The sequence below is a fragment of the Necator americanus genome, chromosome V, assembly GCF_031761385.1.
Source record: "Necator americanus strain Aroian chromosome V, whole genome shotgun sequence".
Classification (NCBI taxonomy): Eukaryota; Metazoa; Nematoda; class Chromadorea; order Rhabditida; family Ancylostomatidae; genus Necator; species Necator americanus.
The window spans coordinates 9,428,537-9,452,038 of NC_087375.1; the positions used below are offsets into that span (position 1 = coordinate 9,428,537).

Consider the following 23,502-nt stretch of genomic DNA (forward strand, 5'->3'; position numbering starts at 1 on the left):
TATGTGCGTTCCACTATTTCATTCACAAATACTAATAATAGTAATAGTAATATTAATAGTAATGATAAAAGTAATAGTAACAAAAATAACAATACATTTTCTAGACCTCATTAATTTTGTTATTAAAATTGTCATCAACATTCTTATTACTGAATTACGAACCAATAACACTCATGGGATGCACACACACCCACATGTTCACCCAAATATTCATTCACCTATCCCCTCATTTGGTTTTTATTTATCTCATTCTCTCATAAACATATAACACAGATGAAATGTAAACAATGCCGTCTGTGTTTCACTGTAAAGAAAGTGCAACGCAGAAGCTTTTGCTCCCAAAACGCTGGGAAAATTAAGATAAGCATAAGGGATAAAGTGTCTATCGTTAATCAATCCGCTTGAGATGCGCCTCCACGTTCACTTCAATTCGGAATAGTTTGAGGTTCACGAAAGTATATCTGACCCAAACGATGACTTGCAAGGGTCAACCGATGATCAATTCAGTGTTTTTATCCTCCCAGACGAGTCTGGTACCAATTTATCGAACACGGAGTGATGAAAGGTTTAGTTGGTAGTAGGGCGGATTCAAACCTCCGATCGATCGTACAGGCAGCGAAACCTCTAACCGCTACACTACATCCGCCCCCACAAAAAAGAAGAATGCACGAAAAATTAAGTTAAAGTCAAGAATTCCTGAACTTCAAACATTCCCGTGTGCCGTGAGAGAAAATTTCAGACGAGGCAGACAAAGTTTTCTTAAACCTCGGGAAGTTCTTTTTTGATTTGTTTCATTACGGAGTTACAAGGGTCTGTAGCCATTGCATCGCTTTAAAACAACAGTAAACTACAACGATCGGGAAACTTTGGCTTTCAGAATGGCTTCAAAGGGACGAAGAAAGGATTATCCAGAGTTTTCACAACATGTGTAGATTCGTGCCCTTTCGCTTTTCTGACACGAAAGAAAGCACTTCTCCGTAGAAAAAAAATGGTTCGATTAAGATAACCGCAAAACTCCCCCACCCATGCATCCGAAAAAATAACGTTGTCATTAATTCTTGTAGGATCTTTATTAAATTATTTGTGTTTAGAACTGGAGGAACTATTGAACTTTAACTTTGAGATTAACTCATAGCAGAGCAGGTTAAGTGAACGGCTGAGTTTAGAATTCTTAACGAACCCAGTGAAGTTAACTTTAAAGTACCATTTTTTTTATAAATATAGAGTTGAATTAGAAACAGTACAAAGAGTTACTGTACCAAACATGTTAATGGTGCCCAAAGTGAGGTGAAATAAAATAATAAATCAAATATTAAATAATAATAATAATTAAATAAAATAAATAATAATAATCAGAAATAAAATATTAAATTAATAATAGCAAAAATAAATAAACAACAATTAATGAACAATAATACAATAAGCAACAACTAACTAAAAATATAAATAAATATAATATAACACTTAATCTAGCAAGAAACTTCCGTCCATAACTGAAAATTTCCCAAGCAGAAAAAAATGGTTCAGTAAAATCCGAGCTAAGCGCGACCATGAAAAATTACTACTTAATATGTACATACAACGTAGCGAAAACCATGCGAAAATTTGTGTGCTTTCCGCAGAGGTCGTCTCTCATGTAATAATAAAAATCCGAACCATGAAATACGCTCAAAATTTTAATGCTAAGAAAAATTCTCATTAGCATTAGCTTTATCATTAGCTGGTTTATTTCTTTATCCATTTTTTAAGAATTATTCTTCCTTTCCTATTTCTCCTCTCATATATATTTTTAGTGTTTTTAGTTTTTTTTAAGTGTTAAATGTGATACGTCGTAATTTCCAGGACGACGTGTAGAGAATAACTCCAATACTGGTGAACATACACTAACGAGCTAAAGTAAAAAAAAAGTTTTTTTTTAAAACTAAAGACCATTTATTAAGTACTGATTTATTAATTGATTTATTTATTTTATATCTATTCTTTTGTGATATATGATACCTAAGCGGTGTAGGAGGAGCTGTTCTATCTTATTCCAGCAATTTTATTGAAGCTAAGTCAATTAACCTGCGAATTTTACTGCTTCAGCATTACAGGAGATTCCTAATAACCTTTAACTTTTTTTTTAATTTGTCAGACAAACAAAATCAGTAACTCCATGACTACTCATTTCATAATTATGGACGGATTTTTTTCTACAGCTTTTACACTAACAAATCGTACTTTACAAGAACTATAAAATAAGATCCAGCTTCCCTCATTGTTTTATTTTTAATTCACAATCTAATTCATGTATGTCATGTACCAGCTATTGATGGTAGAGCGAAAAGCCACCGTTTGGCTTGGGCTGGGTTTCAGATTTCAAATTTTCATCGAAACAAACAAATACATCGAAAAAACAAAATAGATAAATAGCAAATCAAAGTAAAATATCTTAGTTCTTCTTAACTATTTACGAGTAATTCGGAACGTTAAAAAAAACTGAAGCTCACTTTTTATAGGTAAAGTTTACCTATGAGGAAAATCTCACTCAAACCTCAGCCTGCGAGATGCCTCAAGCAAGGAGATATCACATCATTAACCTCCCTTCAATAATGAATGCCATGCTACAGGAGCATTAGCGCTGATAGTGTACTTCTTAGGATGCTTTATCTCCTTGGAAAATCTTGTACTAACTACTAATCAACTATTATTTGGAAAGAAAAAATTGAGGAGAAAGATAGTTAGAGATCACAGCAAACCGGAAGCTAAAGTAGACAATCAGTTAAGAAATCAAGATAATATTGTTTGCTTAAGCCATGCAAACACAAACATACGAACAGTCGGCGACTTATCGCAGGTTTTCCTAGCACACGGGGGGTTGCTTCGATGACCGAACTCGGACTTTTTCGAGCTCAGCAAATAAAGGCAGAGGACGAGCAGCACGTTGGCGACGTCCGGCGAAGACATGTGGATGGCGTCAACGTTTGTATTTGAATTGGCAGCGGTCTTAGTTGACGCTTATCAGCGCAAGTGCTAGCGACGCTTATCATCTGTTATTGATTGACATTCTGATTTTCTTTCTATGACACAGGAGGTCATCTTCAGGACCTACAAAGTTTCCGGTGTACTGACGTTCCGGGCACCATTTTTTTTTGTCAAAGAGGACCTTTTTATGAATCTTGGCAGCATCTCCAAAGATGTTCCCGAAGGATCAAGTGGATGGGTCGTGTAAAAGAAAGCAAATAAAATGAGCATATGTGCGAGTAAATGGATATATGAATGAATTAGTATATGGGTGGAAAAAGTAGGAATGAATGCATGAATGAATGAATGAATGAATGAATGAATGAATGAATGATTGAAGGGTGACATCACACCAATAGCATATCTTCTTCCAGACGAAATCCGAAGCAACTCATGTTCTAACAAATTTTCTAAAAGTGTTTTTTTTCAAAAAAAAAATGATGTCCTTTCTTGGGCAACTCCGACTTTTCATCGGAAAGAACACTAATTTTGTTTTGTTGTTCAAAATCAAATGATTTTCCACAAAAAGATTATCCAGCCCTAAAATATCGTTTATTAGAGATATGATAAATTTCCTGAACGACTATTTATATACGTAGCGGGAAAAGAATAGATTTTTTTTTCTTAGCGAGAACATCGGTTACGTTCCGAGAAACTCACATGCACAACACTTGCACCCCTTATCACTCCATAAACAATCACAAATTTCATAATCAACCAGGTTGACGTGGCCGTATACGTGGGCATGGTACGCAATCGCAGAAATCCTTATGACATCGACCACAGAAATACACATACATATCCGAGTTACCGTCGATCAACGAGCGTTTCACCAATGATGGAGATTTTATCCAGAAAAATCTGTATTATCAATCCTTAGCGCTTCACGAATAACGATCGTTCGACGTCGCCACAGTAACCGCACCATGATTACGATACATGGGAGAGAGTGTGAACGGGAATCGAAACGACATGCAAGAAACAGTGGCTGATTCATACACGTTTGAAAGGGAGAATAGCTTTTGAAAAAAAAAAGTTTCTTTTTCACTATAATGGGGTACTGTAGAAGAGACACAGGTACGAAACGGGAATTTTAGGGAACGACGGGGGTGTTAAGGAAGAAGACCTAAACGTGGGTGGAAAATTGATCTTATTTCAGAAGCAACAGCCTTAAAAAAACTAAGATGCCGTTTGGTGTTTTCGGGGAGTTTTTTTTCTTTCAGAAAAAAACCAGACCTCAGAGGTGGGGACCTCTTTTCATGAAAAATAATCCTTGTTTGTTCCCCCATTTTATGATCGCTCTGACCTGTAACGCATCTTTCTGGAATCCAGGAAGGTCGTTAGCCTGAGTAACATTGAGAATGGCCTCTATGAAGCGTTCTAATTGGGAGATTCTAACTCTACAATTTCTAGAAAGTCTAGAAAATTCTTTTAGGCCCACCACGAAAGAAAATTGCAGCACAGACTTATCAATAACAAAAATGGCGCCTGCCGCACATCTATGGGACTAGCTGCTCGTCGTCCACGTTGTCGTCGTCCGTCCGACATGTTGTATCGTTTCATGGCTCGTAAACTGCCTGGAATAGGTGTGATGGTGCCGGTGGCATGCGTCATCACCAACGCGTCACCTGCACATAGCTCTTCTCCTCATCCCGTTGATAGTGGTGACATTGACGTAGCGTGGAATGGTCACTGAATAGAAGAAAAAATCGCAGGAAAAATCTCTGCTTGTGTCGATGATTCGGAAAATCTCAAAATTTTGAAGTGATAAGTAAGTAAGTAAAAGAGAAAACCTAAAAATTTCGATGTGATAAGGACTCTCGATGAAGGAGGATGAAAAGGAATGCTGCTGTGGTGAAAGTGAGGGAAAGGAACAACAACAACAACAACAAAGAGTTATTTACAGGCCGCTGTAGTTATGTTATCATGCCTAATAGGCCTTCATATCCACTTATGTGTAGTATAGCGGCTAGAGGTTCCGCGTCCTACACGATCAGAGGTTCGAATCCGCTCTAGGGCTCGCCAAACCTTTCATCCCTCCGGGGTCAATAAATTGATACCAGACTTGTCTGGGAAGATAAAAACACCGACTTGACACATCGCCTAGCCCCCGCAAGTCATTGTATAGGCCAGTTACACGTTCGTGAACCTCAAACGATTCTGAATTGAAGTGAACGTGGGGGCGCATCCCAAGCGGATTGATTAACGCCGGACCCTTTATCCTCTTATCCTTTTATCGACTTATGAGGCAGGAAAAGTTGGCAACACTATCGATTTTTTGTCATATCATCTAGCGTAAAAATTTGATTTCATTAGAGCAAATGTTGATGACATACGAAGCTATGCTTGAAAACAGTCTTTGCTCGGTTCCTCTTCTTTGTGTCGCTGTTAATTCTGCAACGAATTTAAAACAAGGATTTTCTATGCAATTTCAAGGGTAGAATTAGTTGCCTCGGTTAGAACCTCCATTCTTAATTCAAATCTGTTTTAGCTCCGTAGCTGCCTTGGTAATATGAATGACCCAATCCTAGCTGAGCATCAACTTATGTTTCTTGAAAAAGTGATCAGTTTCTTGAGATTGTAACTCCAAGCAGAGGAGGCGAATATCAAACCGAACAGAAACAAAAAGACATAGATCAAAATACTTGTGAGGTATCCTGCGAAAAAAATATTATAAGGCAAAATGTTTCCAGTACAAAATGCTTAGGAAAAAAATCGAGGCTCTAGGTGAAAAAAACTGCTTACATTTTCATTCATCGTTGCTCAAATTTGTTCTTAAGAGTGCAGTTCACTGGAAAATAAATCGAAGAATGAGCTAGTCGGTTGAATTTTTTTTAAACACCAGGCTTGTACGAGGCGGTATTTCGCAGTCGGGAAGAGGTTCCGAGAGGTTTTGATCAACGCCGTGCACTTTATCCTTTACTTTATACGAGGCTTGTGCTCAGTACCTTACCTAAAGAGCAGATTTTCGTTTACGCGCGCGTAGGTTAGGGAAGCTCCACGTGGCCGTAAGTGGTAGGCAACTTCACACTTTGTGATCTCTTCATCCACAAAACGCAATTTTTTCAGTTCATTCTCGTTTGACATACAATAGTATAGACCACGACAATTGTGACGATTTCCGCAATTCTGGAGTAATACCAGTATTAACTCAAAACGAAACGATGTAAAAAGAACACATTTTTTTCCGCAAAATCTTGAAGTCCTCAGGTTGTAGGTGGCGTCAGCTGCAGATTACATGCTTTTCTCGGATTTTTCTGTTTCGTAGCACATCCTTTTAAAACTAGATTATTTGCTATAAAGTTAGCAATACTAAAAAGTGACAGTACGCATTACTTACACGATGATTATAGTAATCGATTAATTGAAAATAAAAGCAATAAAACCAAAAGTAGGATGAATAGGAGCGAATATTTGAAAATATCTGTGGGCATATCTGTGGGCAGTCACCCCCAACATGACCTACTACTGATTATTCGGCAATGGTTGTGGCTACAATTTTCAGGAAGACTCAACCATCCTTTCATCATCAGATCATCCTTTCAACCAGCGTTAGAGGTTGGATGAGTTACATCCGCTAGGGATTGAAAAGCGGAAATTTTGATTGTTTGTTTGAAGTAGAGATTTGTTGTCATTCGAGCAATTATCCACTGCGTACTGCGTGGCTCTAACTTTTGTTAAGGTATGTAACGGGTACGGCTTCCCTGCCACGGCACCAGGAAAATTAGTATATTCGGCGTGTCTTTATAGCAAAGTCTTTTTCATAGCTGTGCTTTTCTTTGGAATGAGAGAAGTAACTGAGTCATTCGGTCGCTTCACACCGTCAGTTTCAGATCATCTTTTCAATACATTGAGGATTCGCCTCATTGCCGAGGTGATTCACTCTCATTGAGGATTTAAAAAGTGAACAAGAAGGAGGAAAATAAATAAACTGGCAAATAGGTATCAGTAGTTCGAGATAGAGCACTTTTATTGGCAGACTTAGGAATATTTCAGAAGGAACATTCTTTTGCGGATTAAAGTAAAACTAATTTTCTATAGAGTCATGTGCAAATTGTTTCTTGTCGTTCGATCATTCGGCTCCATTGAAATGTGCTGAACCTCAATCACATCAGATCCTTTTAAGCACATTACCACGAAATATTTCTAGAAGTACAATATTTCTAGAAGTAATTGATTTCTGAAAGAAGTGAACGGCGGATTAGACTAGCGTAATGTTCGACTGTTCGTTTTCGTGGCGTACGAGTTTTCACATGTTTTATTGAAACCATTCAGCTCACCAGCAATTACTTACGGCAAATCTGAAACTCCTCTAGTTTTTTTCTGAAAGGAATGGAAGCGAAAGATAGAAAGAACACTTCGAAGTTCCTAAAGATATTAGTTTTGCAACATAGTTGCTACTTTGCTTTCTGCCCATCGAAGTTGAGAAATACAGAAATCGTTCGAGAGAAGGAATACACGAAGTGCCGTAAATATGCTCACTCGATAAAAGGGGAACTCAGCTCAAAATTGATCAGGAGACAGTAAAACTTTGACAGTAATCATTATCATCATGCTATATAATAACGCGCTTAGTCCATGTGTGTATGTTTGTTTGTTTGTTTGTTTGTTTGTCTATATGTCACGAAAATACTCCATAATGATGCAAAACTCTGCAACGGTGCGGTGCCGAACCAGTGTCATGCACCTTACACGCGAGAATTCTATCTTTTATCCATTGTCCAAAGTTATATAGAAATCGATATTGGGTTTGACAAGGCAAGTTAGTTTCTCTCATATGTTAATGAGGGTAAATAAACTTTTATGTTCATGTATACTTCCAGATTTGCAAACTGTCATGCTATATTATAACGGGCTTATTCTGTCACGTGCGTGCGCCTGTGTATGCGTGTCTCAGTCAGGAAATCCAAAAAAGAGAGGGAGACGAATACTATGGCGTCGGTTTGGTGCGCTGGAACCTCAACGCGGCAAAATTGGGTGAGATGGGTACTACGGCGTCGAATTCGTGGCCCGGAACCAGATAGTTGTGAAATTTGGTGGGACGAGTCTCACGGGGTTGAAATGGTGCGCCTGTGCCAGAAAACTTTAGAGTGGGGAGAGACGGGTTTTCGGATAGGTGTGCGGGAGCGCCAAGACGGTAGAATGGGTTTTTGTGGTTCCTTTGCATATCTATTTCCCAGCATTTCTCCTCATGCTGCTAATATCCTTTCTTCAAAAAGAGGAAACAGACGTGCGAACGGCTGATCAAATACAATACATAGTAGCCAACAGTTTACGCGACCTGACGGAGACTGTTGGCTACTATTGAAAATGGAGGAGACTCGTACTTCCAATAATGTTTCCAAGTTGTGGTAGTTTGAGAGAAACATAGATGTAAAATCAAGTTTGATTGTTCTCCAAATATAGAACTGAGCGTTTAGGGAAAAACCATAAAATCCTTCATCTATGCTTAAATTTTCGGGTAAAAGAATTTAAGTTTTGAAAGAAAAATAGTTTTGCAACATAGCTGTTATTTTGCCTTCTGTACACCACTTGAAGTTGACAAAAACAGAAATTGTTTGAGAGAAGAAGTACACGATGTGCCATAGATATGGTCACTCGATAAAAGCGTATTATTAGCGCAAAATTGATCAAAAAACAGCAAAACTTTAGTTATAGTAACAGTAATATACTAATAATCTAGTTAACAAGAAAACAGGTTTTTATTCAGTATGGCCTCCTTTGGCACGAATAGCAGCCTTTAGAGTGTCAGGATAGGACTCTATCTAGGACCGCAGGGTTGCTTGTTGTTTAGAACGGTGTTCGGGACATGAATGGTGTTGCCTGCAGATTATGCATCTTCTGCATTTTTCGATACAAAAGCTGAAAAATATTTGATATAGCTGGAAAGTCCCACCGAAGCTTTTTTGGTAGACCTTAGCTCCTTAATGAATTCCGTTCACTGATAGAAGTCTTCAGGGTAGAAGATGTTAGGCGTCGTTGCAAACTGACGTTCGCCAGTTATCTCTATTTAGGTTGACTCTCAAATAAGCATTCGGGACAGCAATCAGGTTTGGTATAGGCCCATGTTCGACTGTCCTTGAATCTTTACATGTTGAATACGTAGCATTTTATTGATTTGCTTGAGCTGTGACCAAGATTGGTATTGATATTTATTAACAGCGAACGTTCCAGCGTTTTTGTCTTCGTCAAAGCCAGAAAAATTAAAGCCATTAGTGATTTATTCTCTCAAACTTCTCACCACCCTACAGAAGGCATCAAAACGGTAGGTAAACTCAAACAGCAACACATTTGGTAATGCTTACCTCATTCGCTAAACTTGGTAAATGGACAACCAGAACTACGAATCACAAGGGTTTTTTATAGGAGCCTGACGGGCCGCCCCGTTGATCAAAACCCGCACAGATTCTGATATGGGGTTAGTTAGTTTGTGAGCGCAATGAAAGCCTGTTCATTTTTGGACTTTTGGCGGTGATCCAAAATGCCTCTAGTGTTCTGCGTGCTACGATCTCGGACTCGGACGATAGTATAGTGACCTCTACCTCTATTTCGGAGTATTGATGAATTATTCTACGATGTGCTCTGAGTGAAGTGGAGGGTTTAGATTTCTGCGAGTACATCTAGATGCTCCTTGATCCGAACACACAGTGGTCGTCCCGTTTCCCCTATATGATCGTCAACGCACAACTTGCACGTGATACGATACACTGCTTCTGATACAATGCAAACACCCCCTCTGCCGTACGAGCGAACCACACAGCTAGAAGTTCTGCAGAGTCGGCATTTGACACTTAGAGTGTGCTATGGGGGTGTTTCCACAACCCTCACACCGTTCCGAAGACTACCTTTTCGCTGACAGGTGCATACTGCTCTGCTCATGTCGTCAGCTATGTAAGGTAAACAGAACGAGATTTTTTCTGTGCCATCCACTACGTTGGATCTTCGAGAAGGCTGTCTTGTTTGTCGAGTAACACAGTCTTCAGCTGGGTACCTATTGGATATTAGCAATTTAAAGTAAAAGGATAAAATTACTAGCGTTAATCAATCCGCTTGGAATGCGCTCCCACGTCCACTTCAGTTCAGAATCGTTTGAGGCTACGAAAGTGTAACTGGCCTGTACAGTGACTTGCGGTGGTTAGCCAATGTGTCAAGTCAGTGTTTTTATCCACCCACACAAGTCTGGTACCAATTTATCGACCTTAGAGGGATGAAAGGCTTAATGAGCTCTAGGGCGGAATCGAACTCCCGATTGATTGTGCAGGAAGCCGAACGTCTAATCGCTACACTACACCCGCTCCATTAGCAATTTATGTGCCAGATTTACAGACCATGTTTTTTTTTCTGTTGCAAAACCTAGACTATTCACCCCGCTCGGAGCACACCGTAGAATAAGCCATCAAAACTCTGAAATAGAGGTAGTTACTATACTATCATTCGAGTCCGAGATCATAGCACGCAGAACACTAGAGGCATTTTGGATCACCGCAAAAAGTCCAAAAATGAACAGGAAGGATGAGTGCATTGCGCTCACAAATGAACTAGCCCCATATCAGAATTTGTGCTGCCTTTGATCTCTGTCAAGCTCCTATAAAAACCCTTGTGACTCTTATTACGCTGTGGCCTATTGCGTTACCAAGTCTAGCGATTGAGGTAAACACTAGCCAATGTGTTGCTGTTTGAGTTTACTTACCGTTTGGATGCCTTTGATTTTAGAAACGTTCTGAAATATTTTGGGGTGCTTGCTTATTTTACGGGGAGCACTGGATTTTTGTTAGAGTTGAAGTTGCGCAGCTTCTTTGTAGTTCTCTGCACTTTTCAGTTGCTCTGAAATTTTCAAACAACTAGTAGAAAAGCGACAACTTTAGATTTGAATAAAATCCTAGATGATAAGAGACTATGCGTCGGTTTTTGGGGGAGAATTTCTTTTCGAAGAAAGGCTTCTTAGAGGCTAGGCTATACCACGAATCTGACGTGGTGAAGGAATCCCGGGAGACGCTAGAGATGAGGTTTGTAGATTGTGGGATCAAGGGTGGTTCCACTTATTTATCCCTAACCGTCGTAAAAAAACGGAGTTAAAGACGCATTTTTTGTGACGATTTGAGGTACAACGTGTCACGCTTGCGCACGTGTCGCATTCACTTATTGTGTTAATTTAAAATTCCACATTTTCGTTTTTGACTCTTTTAAATAGATGTCATTAAGCATTGAAACACTGGATTGCTGCAACAATTTGTTACATCATGTTTTATTTCTGTGATATGAAAAAGACGCTGCTGAAAGGACAAATTTGGAAATGGATTGATGTTTATTCAACTGTAATGCACGGTTGGAGCTGAACTTTGATAACTGACTGGAACTAACAATGCCGTCAAAGATCCACGGGCTCAATGAAAGCAACTTCTACAATCTGCAGCGGGTCCAAAATACATTAGGCAAAGAAAATCGCTGATGTCAGAATAAATCCAATTTTCCGAATATTTTATAGCTTTAGATACTTGCGGTGGTAGTATGTCTGCAAACTCAACGTAAACTTTGGAACCCCTTTAAAATTATTAGTTTTTAAATTCTTCTTCAAAACAGGCACCTTCAAACGTGAATATGTGTACGATGGTACCTGCAAACACATCAATGTTCTCTGGGAAATTCTTCATATGATTCCTTAGTCTCATCTTGACACTATCGTAGTTGGCGTCTTGTAACTAGCGAGGGATTTTCAGTAAAATTACTTACTTAATTACTGTTATTTTTTAATTTTTTTTAGGATCGTAGGGAATTGTCGACCCTATTTTCTCGTGCATAATTGTACATTGTGGGATAATTTTTCTGAATTTCTTGATGGTCTTATTGAAACTTCATTTTTTGAGACGTTGCAGTTCGCTGCAGCCTTCCTGGCCGTGTTCGATAGTTGCAAGTATAATATCGAATGTTTAAACAGTATTACTTTAGGCAAATAGACAGAATACGGGCGCAATTAATAAACGAAGAAGAGAGGGGGTGGCTGACATATTTCTGGATAACATTTCCAAGCATTTCATGTGCTACCAGACGCTTGGAATTGCTTCACTTCACAAGTCACCTTCTGTGGACAATAACGGTAGCTTCGTTGACTGCAATTCCTCGATGTCATCTACATCTCATAGATTGTCTGTCTCCAGCAAATCTTCCTAAGTTCCTTTTGCAACGTTCCCCAGATCAAAACTCTTACATTTCTCCTTCTGCAGCACTTTTGCATTCTGTCATAATCCAGAGACGAAATCAATGATTTAGTTCTTTTATCCACAAGTCTAAGAACAGGTTGTAACTCACAGGAAGTTTTTTGAAAGAAAAAAAAGCTGACTTTTTGCTGTGACAGAAAATACAGTATCGAGCATTCTAACTGGTGTTGGTAGCAAAAATTATTGTAATCATATTCCGGTACTCACTTTGATTTGTCAGAAGCTGTCAGAAAAAAGCATTTACATTTAAAAAAAAATTAACCTTAAAAAAAACCTTTTTTTTCTTCCCAATGTATCTTAATTGCTTAGTTTTCCTTCATTTTGTTTTGAAGATAGAACGAAAAAAAGTCTGCTTACACTTTTTCTGCACTATAAAATTCACATTAATCTAGAAGATTTGAAAGAAAGTTTTTTTTTTCAGATAGGACGGTCTGAAGATTTTGCCTCACATCACTTTGAAACAATTCTTCAGTTGATAGTTTTGTTCGTCAGAAGCTTTCATCTACCTTATCTCGTTTTCGATCGATAAAGAGCGTTCAAAATGATTTAATATCATGAGGAGTAGACAATCTTCTTCAGGATAAGATAGTAGAAAAATTGTATGTGCGAAAATTGTTCGAAACATTTCTACGCTAGTTTAAGGAACCATGGTTACTGTACATTTACATTTAGATTACTCTCGCTCAATTTCGTTAATGAGATCCATTATATGTGTAGTTTTATATATTTCATTTGCTTTGGTCTTATCAAACATGGTACATTCGTTTTATTCTACTTTACTAGTATTTGCAGGCGCCCACAAATGTTCCATCGAACACTATTTTTCGTAAGTTGTTCGCATTTAAACGTCGTAGTTCTTCATTTATCAGAAAAGTTTAGGAACTTCTCGCTCTGGCAGTCTCTTTTTCGGAGACCAATTTGAAGAAAGCCCCCGAATGCTCCAAGCTGGAAGGGTTCGTTATGGTTGGAGTGGACAAATACGCCTTGAATGATAGTAGCATAAGAGATCAACTTTATACTGGAATCTTGCACTACGCAACTCAATCACCCGATATCGTAAGTGTGTGAAACTTCAACTAACTCCATTTTTTGTTCTATTCGGAACGAGAGACACTTACAGCATTAAAGACATCACCCCACGAATCTGGAGTGGTACGGATTTCCGGTGGAGTATTCGTATACGGGATGGGAGACTATGGAGAGGGGGGCTGATTCTGTCCATTTCTTTCTAATTGCCGTAGAAAAAGGTCCAGAAGATACGGTTTCGAGCGTTCTGGCGCACTATTTTCTACAAGGGGTTCGGTGGGAGCGGGCCAGCCCTATGCCGCGCCGCATCTTCCGGGCCGTTTTTTACAGCAATTAGGAAGAAATAGAGGGAATCGCCCTCCTTCCATGATATATGACCCCGTTTACGAATACTCCACCGGAAATCCGTTCCACTCCAGATTTGTGGGGTGATGTCTTTAAAGTCGCAAATTTGTCGCGCTTCGAATCCACTCGCAAAGAACCAGCGGACATCGCCCCCACTGCTCGGATCGAGAGAGCTAATCGACACTAACGACCTAGTACTGCTAGACTCATATTGCTATCTGTAGTACCTACTAATGGGAAAATGTCAACAATACAATTTTAAAAAATATAGCTAAATAAGAGCAACAACTACAAACAAATAACATGTACATAACAGCGACAATATAGCATTACGGTCGGTATAGTAGGGTCGAAATGACCGAATTGACCGTTGCGGAAGCGGCTGCAGTATGCCGGAGACGGAGTGATTGGGAAAGACTCTGACTAAAGCCGCTGCAGTCCGAGCGAAGCTAGCGATGGTCTCATCTTGAACTCGGCCGGGCCGCTTCGAGTGTCTCCGCTTACGCAACGTCGTCTAAGGCGAGGTGATTTTGACCCGACTGTTTCATTTTCTACACTACAATATACTGTTAAATACAATACACTAAGAAGCCAGTTAGTGATGAAGCAGCATGGTTCTTCACGGTTCTGACATGAAGATGGTTAAGCTAAGTAGTGGCGGACATGCCCTTTTAAAAGGTTAGCGAGCCTTTCAAATCGATTACATTTCAGTGTTTTCGAAATCAACGAATTATTCATTACCCGTAGAAAGCTCCGTAGGGTAAAACGTACGACGAGACCCCGCACCACAACTAAAGTCGTTCGTAGGCTAAAGTTCAAAAAACGAGCGCTATGTAAAAATGTCAAATGTTTGGAACATTTCCTTTCCTATATACGAAATATCATTGTGCAACTTCATTTTAATTGGTAATATAGTGAAACCTCCCTTTTAAGAAATACGACTGCGGTATCGAATTAGTTGGAAGATTGGTACTGGATGACCCAGCGAAGGACTTCCGTTTTCTCATGTCTAATGGCAGATTCCCCTTAATTTCTGAAACGTAATTAACTTCTCTTAATATCCAATTCATTCTTACCATTCTCAAGGGGAGCCTGCTTATCTATATTTTTACTTCAGTGACGGCAACTCCACTGTCGAGGAGGCTACTCAAGCAGCTTTAAAATTATGGGAGAAACATATTCCAAATGTGAGGAAAGCTTCTTGCGACGTTAAGGTGTTTTCTACTAAAAACATCGTTTTAGTTGGGCCTTAGAGAAGCGGTCGGGTGCAACTACGTTTTTGAAGACGACAGGCACAAATATATCTGCATCTTTGTGTGAAAACAAAAAGTCTTTGCCTTAGAAGGTCAATTACTCTCTCGCTGCAGTTGTAACTGTTAATAGAAATGATAAAGATTTCTTCCAGTTCTTTGCTAACTACTTTGATTTATCCTAAGATTTACTGAGTCTAAAGCTTTTGCCTAGTGATATAACGAGCAGACGACAACCGGGTTTATGAGGAGGGCAAACTGCATATGAGTCTTTCTTTTTCTGTTGTCACCCACAGAACTCTGGTGCTGCAATGCGTATTTTCTGCAATAATTCTCTGTACAATTGTTGCTTGTCCAGTGATGCGAAGTTCGCAGAAGAAGGCAGTGGATGTTCTCGTGTGGTGATCTATTTAATTTCATCGAAAAGAGATAAAGAAAGATTGGAGATAAAGAAGCGGACTCGAAGAAATTGAAGGAAATTGAAAGAAGCCGTGTTTGCGCCAACAGAATAATGTTTAATCAAATCATTTAGGCTATTGTTTTTATGTTAGACTTTTAATATGGCACTTTTTCGATGCAGCTTGAGAACATTGAGAACTTATCAAGGAAATTAGTAGGCTTCTGAAATTTGACAACATACAATGAGCTTTTAGAACCATAGAAGATTTTGCAGTATGGGGATGCTGAGCAGAAATCAAAGGGATTGGCCGAAGACCACGGCGTCTTTCTGTTCTATTAGTTGGGTCAAGAAGAACACACAGAAGCATTAAAATCCTACCAAAGCTAGTGAGTGAATGCTGTGGAAGAGAAAAACTAACAGGGAGACTTTGGTACCTCAATACTCAATCATTATGGTCAATTGGCATTTCAGTACTTTCTTGCGAGGTACGATCTTTTTCGACCATTTCGACAAATTAATTTTACAGAAAATTTTTTTTAAAAAGTGGATGCCTTATGAAACTCCGTGGAATGCAAAAGTTTCTCCCATGTTACATGTAATGTATAATAGTGTGCTTGATTCTACCGAAACGAAGAACTGTGTGAAGTATTGAGAAGAGAACTACAACAAGGTGTATGAACAGCAAGAGAATCAGTTGGTGATTTGATCCATTCAAACTTCTTCCTTTTCTTCACAGCTTATCATGGCTAATTTATTGTTAGCAATGGCTAAACTCCAGATGGCTATGCCGCTATTAGAGTTACTCGCATCCATGATAATTGTGCGTCTAGCACGCTTCCTCCATCTTCAGCTCCATCTTAAGATCCGCACTATCCACTTCTTTTCTGGCTCGAAGATAGCGCTCCATTAGATCCACTCATCTCGTCCACTTAAACGGTTTGTTCAGAATCGAGTGAACGAGATCCGCACCATACTAACCAATTTCCACAAGGTAGACGTTCAGAGAAAGTCCTACCATGTGCAGTCAGACTCTAATCCAGCTGACTGTGCAACTCGTGGACTATCGACTGCTGACGCTGTCAACCACATCTGGTGGCATGGACCATCCTTCCTTTGTTCTCCACAGTCGTATTGGCCGGACTCCGCTCTACCTCAGGATATTTGTCCTGAGGCGGAGCACGAGTTTCAGGCCCTTAGTGTCCTTCCGACGAATCACCACTCCGTTTCCATGCCACTAGTGGTTACCTTAAGTTCATTCGCTCAAGCGCGTATGTGCTTAAGTTCATCAAAGCCCTCATCTTAAAAACCCGCATTAACAATTATACCCTCAATTTAACCACTGTTGTACTGTCCAAAAACGTTTCAGCCTCGGTGATCACCAAGGCGGAAACTCTCCTTATTATGGAACATTAGAGCGAAAGTGAATCCATGTTGAAACGACTACCACTGGACAAATACAACGCTAACTAGCTCGGACTTCGTCTCAGTCATCTGCACCTATCCTTCTTATTCCGGAGCACCTCTTTGTCCATTTTTTCGTTATGTACCTATAACGAAAAAATATCATGATATCAGATATTTATCACAAGACCAGGTTCCATTCAGGTGTTTACGCTACAATCGCCGCTCTCCCCACTTCATATTTTGTATCTATCAAAGCCACCATCACCAGAATCCTTCGGCTCTGTACAGTAAGTAGAAGAGCCCAAGGACACGCCTACCGCTATCCTGAGATGCCTAGTCTTCCTCCGGAACGAGTCAAGCGCTCTAAACCATTCTCTGGCCAAGATTTGGATCTGTCTCTTCACCCGCATGGCAACCAGCGCCAGTAATTCTTCCATTTGTCCTGATCACGTGCCAGAGTCGCCCAGTGGATCATTTGTCCCGATCACGTGCCAAAGTCACCCAGTGGATCCTCCTTTTTCTTTCCTTCTTCGCTCCCCAAGCCGCTCGTCTCCTCCTGCCCAGCTCGGAGGTCAAGTCGTTCATCATGTTCAGTTCCCGACCCAGATAAACGTAGCTGGTGCATTCGGATATGTTCGTTCTGCTGGGCGTGAATGGGGCATCTGAGACCCATCCGTTCCGCATGAACATCGTCTTTTGTAGATTCAGCTGAAGACCGATGCATCCACATGTTTCGTCGAATTCGGTCAGCATTCGTTGCGCTTGGCTGATGCTAGGTGTTATCAGTACGATGTCATCAGCAAAGCGTAAATGGTGTAGCTGCCGACCATCTATCTTCACTCCCATGTCGTCCCATTTCAATTTTCGCATTGCGTTCTCGTAAGTGGTTGTGAATATTTTGGGTGAGATTGTAGCACCCTGTTGGACCCCCTCTTCACGCCAATGATGATATTCTTGTAGAATGGTGAAATTCCGGTCGTGAAGTTACTGTACAACTCTCGAATTACCTTTATGTATTGAGTAGGGACGCCTTGGTTGTCAAAGGCTTCCACGACCGACTTCCATCTCAACTGAGTCGGAGGCCTTCTTCAAGTCGATGAAGGTGACGCGGGGCGGCATTTTGTACTCTCGTGATACCTCGATGAGTTTCGAAACAGTGTGGATGTAGTCAATCGTGCTGAATCCTTTTCGAAACTCTGCCTGCTCGCATGACTGTCTTTCATCCAGGACTTTTTCAATCCTATTAAGGATCACTCTTGTAAAGAGCTTGTAGATGACGGACAGTAAGCAGATTGGACGATAGTACCGATGTCATGTGGATCTCCTTTTTTATACAACAACACGGTCTTGCTGGGCTTCCACTGTGTAGGAACCTTGCATTCCGACAGGTAGCGTGCAGAGGGCCTCGCCATGGTGTTGATAAGAACTGGCGGAAGGTTCTTCTGGTGTTCTGATCTTACTCTGTTTAGAGCGGGTGCCGTACGTCTTCTTACCGTCTTGATAGCATGTCGTATTTCGGAGGGGAGAACCTCTGGAATGACATGTACATCTTCTCTCAGATGGTGAGGAGGCAAGTGGACATGGCTGTCGAAGAGATCAGAGTAGAATTCGTAGATGATTTTCTCCATCCCACTTCTCGATGCAATGGTTGTTCTCTTGTTTTACGACTGGCGAAGTCTCGACGAGCATAGCGGATGCTTTTCCCCGCCTCTCCAGCTTCAGCTAGCACTTCTGCTCTTGTCTCTTTAAGGTCTTCCTTTATCGCCTCTCTGCAAAGCCTTGCGAGCTCGGACGTGAGTTCTTGGTTCTCTGTGGCTTGTGCTGCTCCACACAGGCGTATCAGCTCAAGAGTTTCAAGAGACAAGCGTCTCTTGGTGGTTTTAAAACTCTCAGCCTTCTTCGCGCAGTCGTGAAGGTGTTCAACGAGCCTGTCATATTCGTTGTTGTCCATGGCGGAATCTTCCCAAAAGCCGAATAGCGTAGCGAAGAGATCCCAGATAGTGATAGTTCTGGGATTTCTCTCTCTGAACTTGGCGGCTTTCTCTGCTCTCCTTGTGAAGGAAAATCTTCCTCGGAGCAGGCGATGGTTCGATCTCGTATTGAACTTTGGTACAACGGCGACGTCCGTCAGGTAGAACCTTTTATTGACCGTGATGTGGTCTATTTCATTACGGTACCCTCCACTGGGTGACTCCCACGTCCAGTGTAGAGAAGAGGGCTTCTGGAATTGTGAGTTCCCATGGATGGTCTTGGTCGTCATGATGAACTCGGAGAGCCTCTCGCCAATTATGACCTTGTAGATGGCATGATCTTCTCGGTAGAACTTCTCCAGGTCCATATAGAAGGCTTCGACTTCCTCTTCTTCGTAGCTTGAGGTTGGAGCGTAAGCGACGAAGATAGTCAAAGCAGGTGTTGGACCACATCTTCTCATCCGCAGACGTCCGATTCGGGTCGTAAGTTGTTCGAAAGAGTCGATGTTCTTTGCCGTTCTCGTGTTGACGAGGACTCCAACTCCACCGACACATCTACTGTCGCATGTTCCTAATAACATTTCTTCTCCAGTCTCATATACGGCGTGGAGAGGGTGACGTCGTCTCGTCTCGGTCATTCCGATGATCTTTTAAAATCATCGGAAAAAATTATCAGATCTTTTAAAACCCATAGGGAAGTTGCAAGTCTCTAATCCCATGAGTTTTTGGGAGAACTTCCGTTCCCGGAGTTGACATGTGGAGCTTATTTGTTGTAGGCAACTCCAAACTGCCTCCCTTGCACCTCCCACTCACTTGATTGGAGGCTTTTGGGCGGACCGACGTGTGGGATACAAGGATGTCGTGAGTTAGTCCTGGCTCAGCAGAAACAGTACTCCATTCACTGAATCCACCCACGTCTCTGTGCAGGCACAACATCGCTTTTGGTCTGCGATTAGCCCCCTATCCGCCATCCGGGGACGCGCCACGTAGCCTCGCAACTAACCGGCTCTGATCTCTCTGGTGAGGGACATTCGTGGCATCTCGAGTTAGTCCACAATAATACCGCATTCGAGTTTTTACTCGCCTTTCGCGCTTCATTGCTCGCAGAAGTACTCCGGACCTCGTCATCAGCGACAATGCAACCACTTTCAGTCAATCACTCCTTACAAAGCACCATCTATAACCGCGAAGCCGTAGAAAGATATCCGCTCAACTCGTCAACCGCAGGACCAAATGGAGGTTCATTACTCCTCTTTCTCCATGGAAAAGAGGATTTTATGAACGTCCAGTCTGTCTCTTCAAATCCGCATTCAAGAAAGCCACCAAACGTACCACTTTCTTTATCCTATTACCACTTTCAAAATTTCAAACCTTGGTTGCAGAAATTGAAGCAGTGCTCAATTCCAGACCACTTTTATCCATCAGCGATACGTCATCTTCACCACACGTCCTTCGACCTATAGATTTCGTCTCACCGCAAGTGGAACTCCAGTTACCATCTCCAAACCGCAATTGTCTCTATATCCTTTCAAACCGCCTTTCGGAATGGTACAAGGAGACACTCGTTGTATTGAACAACTTTTGGGACATCTGGTACAAGGAGTACTTATACGCAATATCCGCACGCCACTAACACCGCATCCACCAAGGGAGGTCAAGTCCGCTCATTCCTTCGCTAGGAGACGTTGATCTCATTGTCGATAAGAATCTTCCACGTGTGATCTGGGCATGTTGGTTTGCTGCGGTGGATAGTGGTTATGATGGCCTTTAGCCACGGATCCAATCACCACGAGCAGCCAAATGGGTACGATTTGCACTTGGTACGAAGCGAGCGTGAGTATTCACTTGGCTTCAGTATTTTTTGCTTTTTGTTTTCTCGTTTGATGCTTTTTACCTCTTTAGTTTGATGTCTTTTTTTTGTTTTCTGTGCCCTTTCCATTTGTATTTCACTTGGTTCTAGTTTGCATACCACCTTTATCATTTCTGGTTATTGTTCTGTTTTACCAATTAATTCCACCGTTTACCATTTACTTCCACGTTTACCACTTCTTTCCACGTTTACCACCTAACTTCCACTTTATTACACCGCTTCCGCTTTATCTGCACCCTACCGCTCCAATCTACCTTCTCCGTCTAGGACCAGTATTACTGTAGTTAGCGTAACCCTGTCCGCATAGGTTACGAAATCCATCTCACTGTTTTCGCGTCGTCTCCGCAGCCGCACGTAGGTCCATTTTTACCTTTTTTCCTACTTTTTTCTATCCTTTCTTGTCGTGCTCGTGTTCGCGATCTTCTCTACCTCACAACCATCTATCTTAGCACCCCTACCACTTCTTTTTTGTAGATATTTGTTTAATCTCTTAGTTTTTCATACACTCGTCTCCCTCTGTTGCGCTTTTTGCACATTATATTTTTACTTCTTATTATTAGCGTTTGGTTGTTTCTACTTATTTCTTTTTACGTCATAGTGTGTGTTTATATTTGTTTTCTTTAGTACAATACCTATTATTCCATACTTGTAGTTTAACATTGATTTTTTGAAGATTTCACTTATTTCGTAATAACTCTATAATTACTTCGTAATAGTTTGCTCCGCCCATTCTAGCTTTCTTGCTTACTTATCCCTTTGCTCCCTTATTTAGAAGTTATTGTTTTAACCTTGCCTTTATTTTCTTTTTTAATCACCCTTGTTAGCTTCTTAGTTTTATAGAGTGCCACACAGTTCTGGAGCTGTGACCTGTCACTCAGACGGGTCAACCCAGGTTATCTACGTGATATTTAGCATCTTCACGTATAGGTGCTAATGTTTATCTCTTTACCCTTATCTATCCTATTCATCTTTCCTATTTTTCGTCACACTAGTACGACTCATTCACACCACTTTAGTACTTTAGTTAGTAGCATATCCGCGCAAGCACGAGGACACGTAAGTTCCTTTTCTGATTTTAAATTTTCTTCTTCTTCTGTTCAGTCTTGAATGCCCTTTAAACCACCTCAGGAAGCACGCGATACGTCTTCCGCGCCCATGGACGTAGATCCGCAGCTGCAGCTCACGTTTGCTAACATGGACGCACGACTCCTCTTGTCGTGCATCGAATCAGCCGCCGCTGCAGATCCATATCCATCCTTTCGTGAAGAACCACCCGCGCATAGGACTCAATCGCACCACTTACCACCCGAGCCACCATCTAAGAAGATCCCTCCACCAAGCACACTCCGCCGCCTACTAAACCCTATCGAAGCTTGCCACGCATATGCGACAGGCAGCTTCGAACCCTTGGATACGCTCTACATGGACCAGGAGGCGCAGCACAACAGTTTTCCCGTGGATCAACGTGGCGCCCTACGCCTCGCGCAGACCCTATACCTCGACATCCACCTTAAGCACACCTTCAGCCTCTCCCAATTGGCAGCACGTGATATTTGCATGGTAGAACCCTTCATTCGCGACTATTATATCAACGTACGCGATATGATGGTCGAGGAAGCCACCATTTCCATACTATCTCAGCTCCTTTATCCATCTCTATAAGGTCTATCCATCATTACCATAGTTCGAGCTACTGAGGAATCGACGAAGCCCCTATGAGACTAGCAAAGCTCACGACAGAGGTCGCGAAGAAACCAGAGACATGGCAATCTATAACGGAGATTATCGACTCGGTGGAGCAAATAACTACCGCACAGGCAAATGCCCACGCTCACCGCTATGTCATCGACCAGAACATCACTGCAGCCATCAGCACCACTCCAGAAAGAATTGCATCCGTCCTAGACCATCTCCACCAATTCTACATATCCTTTCCACGAACAGAACATCATTTTAAGGCAGCCACTGCAGCATGCGCCGAAGCTAGTATCATCTTGCACCTTCTTTTCACCCGCTTGCGTCGTAATCGTGCTGTGTGTTCTCGTAGCTCCACTCACTCGAAGAAACGAGACGAACAAGAATGGCAAGCCTCCACCACCGCACCGTCTACTTCAACTACAGGCGTATCCACAACATCCGCTCCCGCTCACACCACCTTAACCACTTCAAGGAAATCATCATCTTCATCCACGATCTCTATTTACACCATCTCTATTTCATCCACGTCACCAGGACCGTCGCTCAAACGCCACAAGGCCCACTAAAAACCATCTATGTCACCACCGGCTATCAAGTCAGGAGATACCGCTCGACCAGACATGGTCGCCGCCGATCGGCACCACTCCACATCGTCTGCCAACACTTCAGGTTCACGCGGTCGACCACCACGAGAGCAGTCCAACTGTTTCCTTCACGACGATGACCACTACACATCTGACTGTCAGCGTTACACTAGTCTCGGCGAACGCTGCATGCGTATAGCCGGACAAGGCCGTTGCCTCAGATGTCTGTATCTCCACACACCAGGCCAATGTTGCAGAGAGCGACTATGCGGAATCTGCTCTTCTAGTTGACACCATCCGGCCGTCTATCCTTAAAACGTCAGTGTAGTCGACGATGTCACAAGAGATCTTCGACTATTCTTGGACCAGATGGTCGCCTTATCCCAGAGGAATTATGAGACCAAGTTCTCCAGACGCCGCGGACATTCCACATCATCCAACTACTAACCACTGCACTATCCCAGCGTCGCGTAATTACATACCATCGTACTAGCACATACTTATACCAAGGTACATCATTGTACCACAAACCACATATGCCACTTTACCATCTGTAGTCGACCACTGCATGGCAACGTTCACTTTACCAGCTTATCGACCAACCAATAACCCACTTCTTTTGCTTGACGCCATCTTTCGATATGGGATTTCAACCTCCTCAGGAGAAAAAAACAGTGAAGAACGCTAAATTCTTCCTCACAACCTCACCTCGGTCCTTCTAGGAAAATTCATCTCTT

General features: G+C 41.6%; 8 protein-coding genes across 10 annotated transcripts; 5 read left to right on the forward strand and 3 right to left on the reverse strand.

Annotated features, from left to right (window-relative positions):
• Positions 1-2,865: 2,865 nt before the first annotated feature.
• Positions 2,866-4,699, forward strand: RB195_013374 (uncharacterized protein; the record flags this gene model as incomplete). The annotated part of the gene is made up of 2 exons (XM_064203158.1): positions 2,866-2,961; positions 4,439-4,699. 2 exons carry the CDS (start codon positions 2,866-2,868, stop codon positions 4,697-4,699), a joined length of 357 nt encoding a protein of 118 aa, XP_064059039.1.
• Positions 4,700-13,020: 8,321 nt separating this feature from the next.
• On the forward strand, positions 13,021-14,909 carry RB195_013375 (uncharacterized protein; the record flags this gene model as incomplete). 2 transcript variants are annotated; one of them, XM_064203159.1, is made up of 5 exons in its annotated part: positions 13,021-13,044; positions 13,098-13,274; positions 14,523-14,629; positions 14,707-14,776; positions 14,832-14,909. In XM_064203159.1, 5 exons carry the CDS (start codon positions 13,021-13,023, stop codon positions 14,907-14,909), a joined length of 456 nt encoding a protein of 151 aa, XP_064059040.1. The 2 variants fall into 2 exon arrangements, with proteins under 2 accessions (XP_064059040.1, XP_064059041.1); XM_064203160.1 differs by lacking the exon at positions 13,021-13,044 and having other exon boundaries at positions 13,179-13,274.
• A 2,205-nt stretch (positions 14,910-17,114) lies between these two features.
• Positions 17,115-17,513, reverse strand: RB195_013376 (uncharacterized protein; the record flags this gene model as incomplete). Its single annotated transcript, XM_064203161.1, has 1 exon — positions 17,115-17,513. The coding sequence occupies one exon, from the start codon at positions 17,511-17,513 to the stop codon at positions 17,115-17,117; it is 399 nt and encodes a 132-aa protein (XP_064059042.1).
• Positions 17,514-17,681: 168 nt separating this feature from the next.
• RB195_013377 (uncharacterized protein) lies at positions 17,682-18,055 on the reverse strand (the record flags this gene model as incomplete). Its single annotated transcript, XM_064203162.1, has 2 exons — positions 17,682-17,820; positions 17,898-18,055. The coding sequence occupies 2 exons, from the start codon at positions 18,053-18,055 to the stop codon at positions 17,682-17,684; spliced, it is 297 nt and encodes a 98-aa protein (XP_064059043.1).
• Positions 18,056-18,198: 143 nt separating this feature from the next.
• Positions 18,199-19,251, reverse strand: RB195_013378 (uncharacterized protein; the record flags this gene model as incomplete). The annotated part of the gene is made up of 1 exon (XM_013435864.2): positions 18,199-19,251. The coding sequence occupies one exon, from the start codon at positions 19,249-19,251 to the stop codon at positions 18,199-18,201; it is 1,053 nt and encodes a 350-aa protein (XP_013291318.2).
• A 2,339-nt stretch (positions 19,252-21,590) lies between these two features.
• Positions 21,591-22,145, forward strand: RB195_013379 (uncharacterized protein; the record flags this gene model as incomplete). Of its 2 annotated transcripts, none has more annotated exons than XM_064203163.1 (1): positions 21,591-22,145. In XM_064203163.1, the coding sequence occupies one exon, from the start codon at positions 21,591-21,593 to the stop codon at positions 22,143-22,145; it is 555 nt and encodes a 184-aa protein (XP_064059044.1). The 2 variants fall into 2 exon arrangements, with proteins under 2 accessions (XP_064059044.1, XP_064059045.1); XM_064203164.1 differs by having other exon boundaries at positions 21,639-22,145.
• A 53-nt stretch (positions 22,146-22,198) lies between these two features.
• On the forward strand, positions 22,199-22,747 carry RB195_013380 (uncharacterized protein; the record flags this gene model as incomplete). The annotated part of the gene is made up of 1 exon (XM_064203165.1): positions 22,199-22,747. The coding sequence occupies one exon, from the start codon at positions 22,199-22,201 to the stop codon at positions 22,745-22,747; it is 549 nt and encodes a 182-aa protein (XP_064059046.1).
• Positions 22,748-22,756: 9 nt separating this feature from the next.
• RB195_013381 (uncharacterized protein) lies at positions 22,757-23,056 on the forward strand (the record flags this gene model as incomplete). The annotated part of the gene is made up of 1 exon (XM_064203166.1): positions 22,757-23,056. The coding sequence occupies one exon, from the start codon at positions 22,757-22,759 to the stop codon at positions 23,054-23,056; it is 300 nt and encodes a 99-aa protein (XP_064059047.1).
• Between the last annotated feature and the right edge of the window lie 446 nt (positions 23,057-23,502).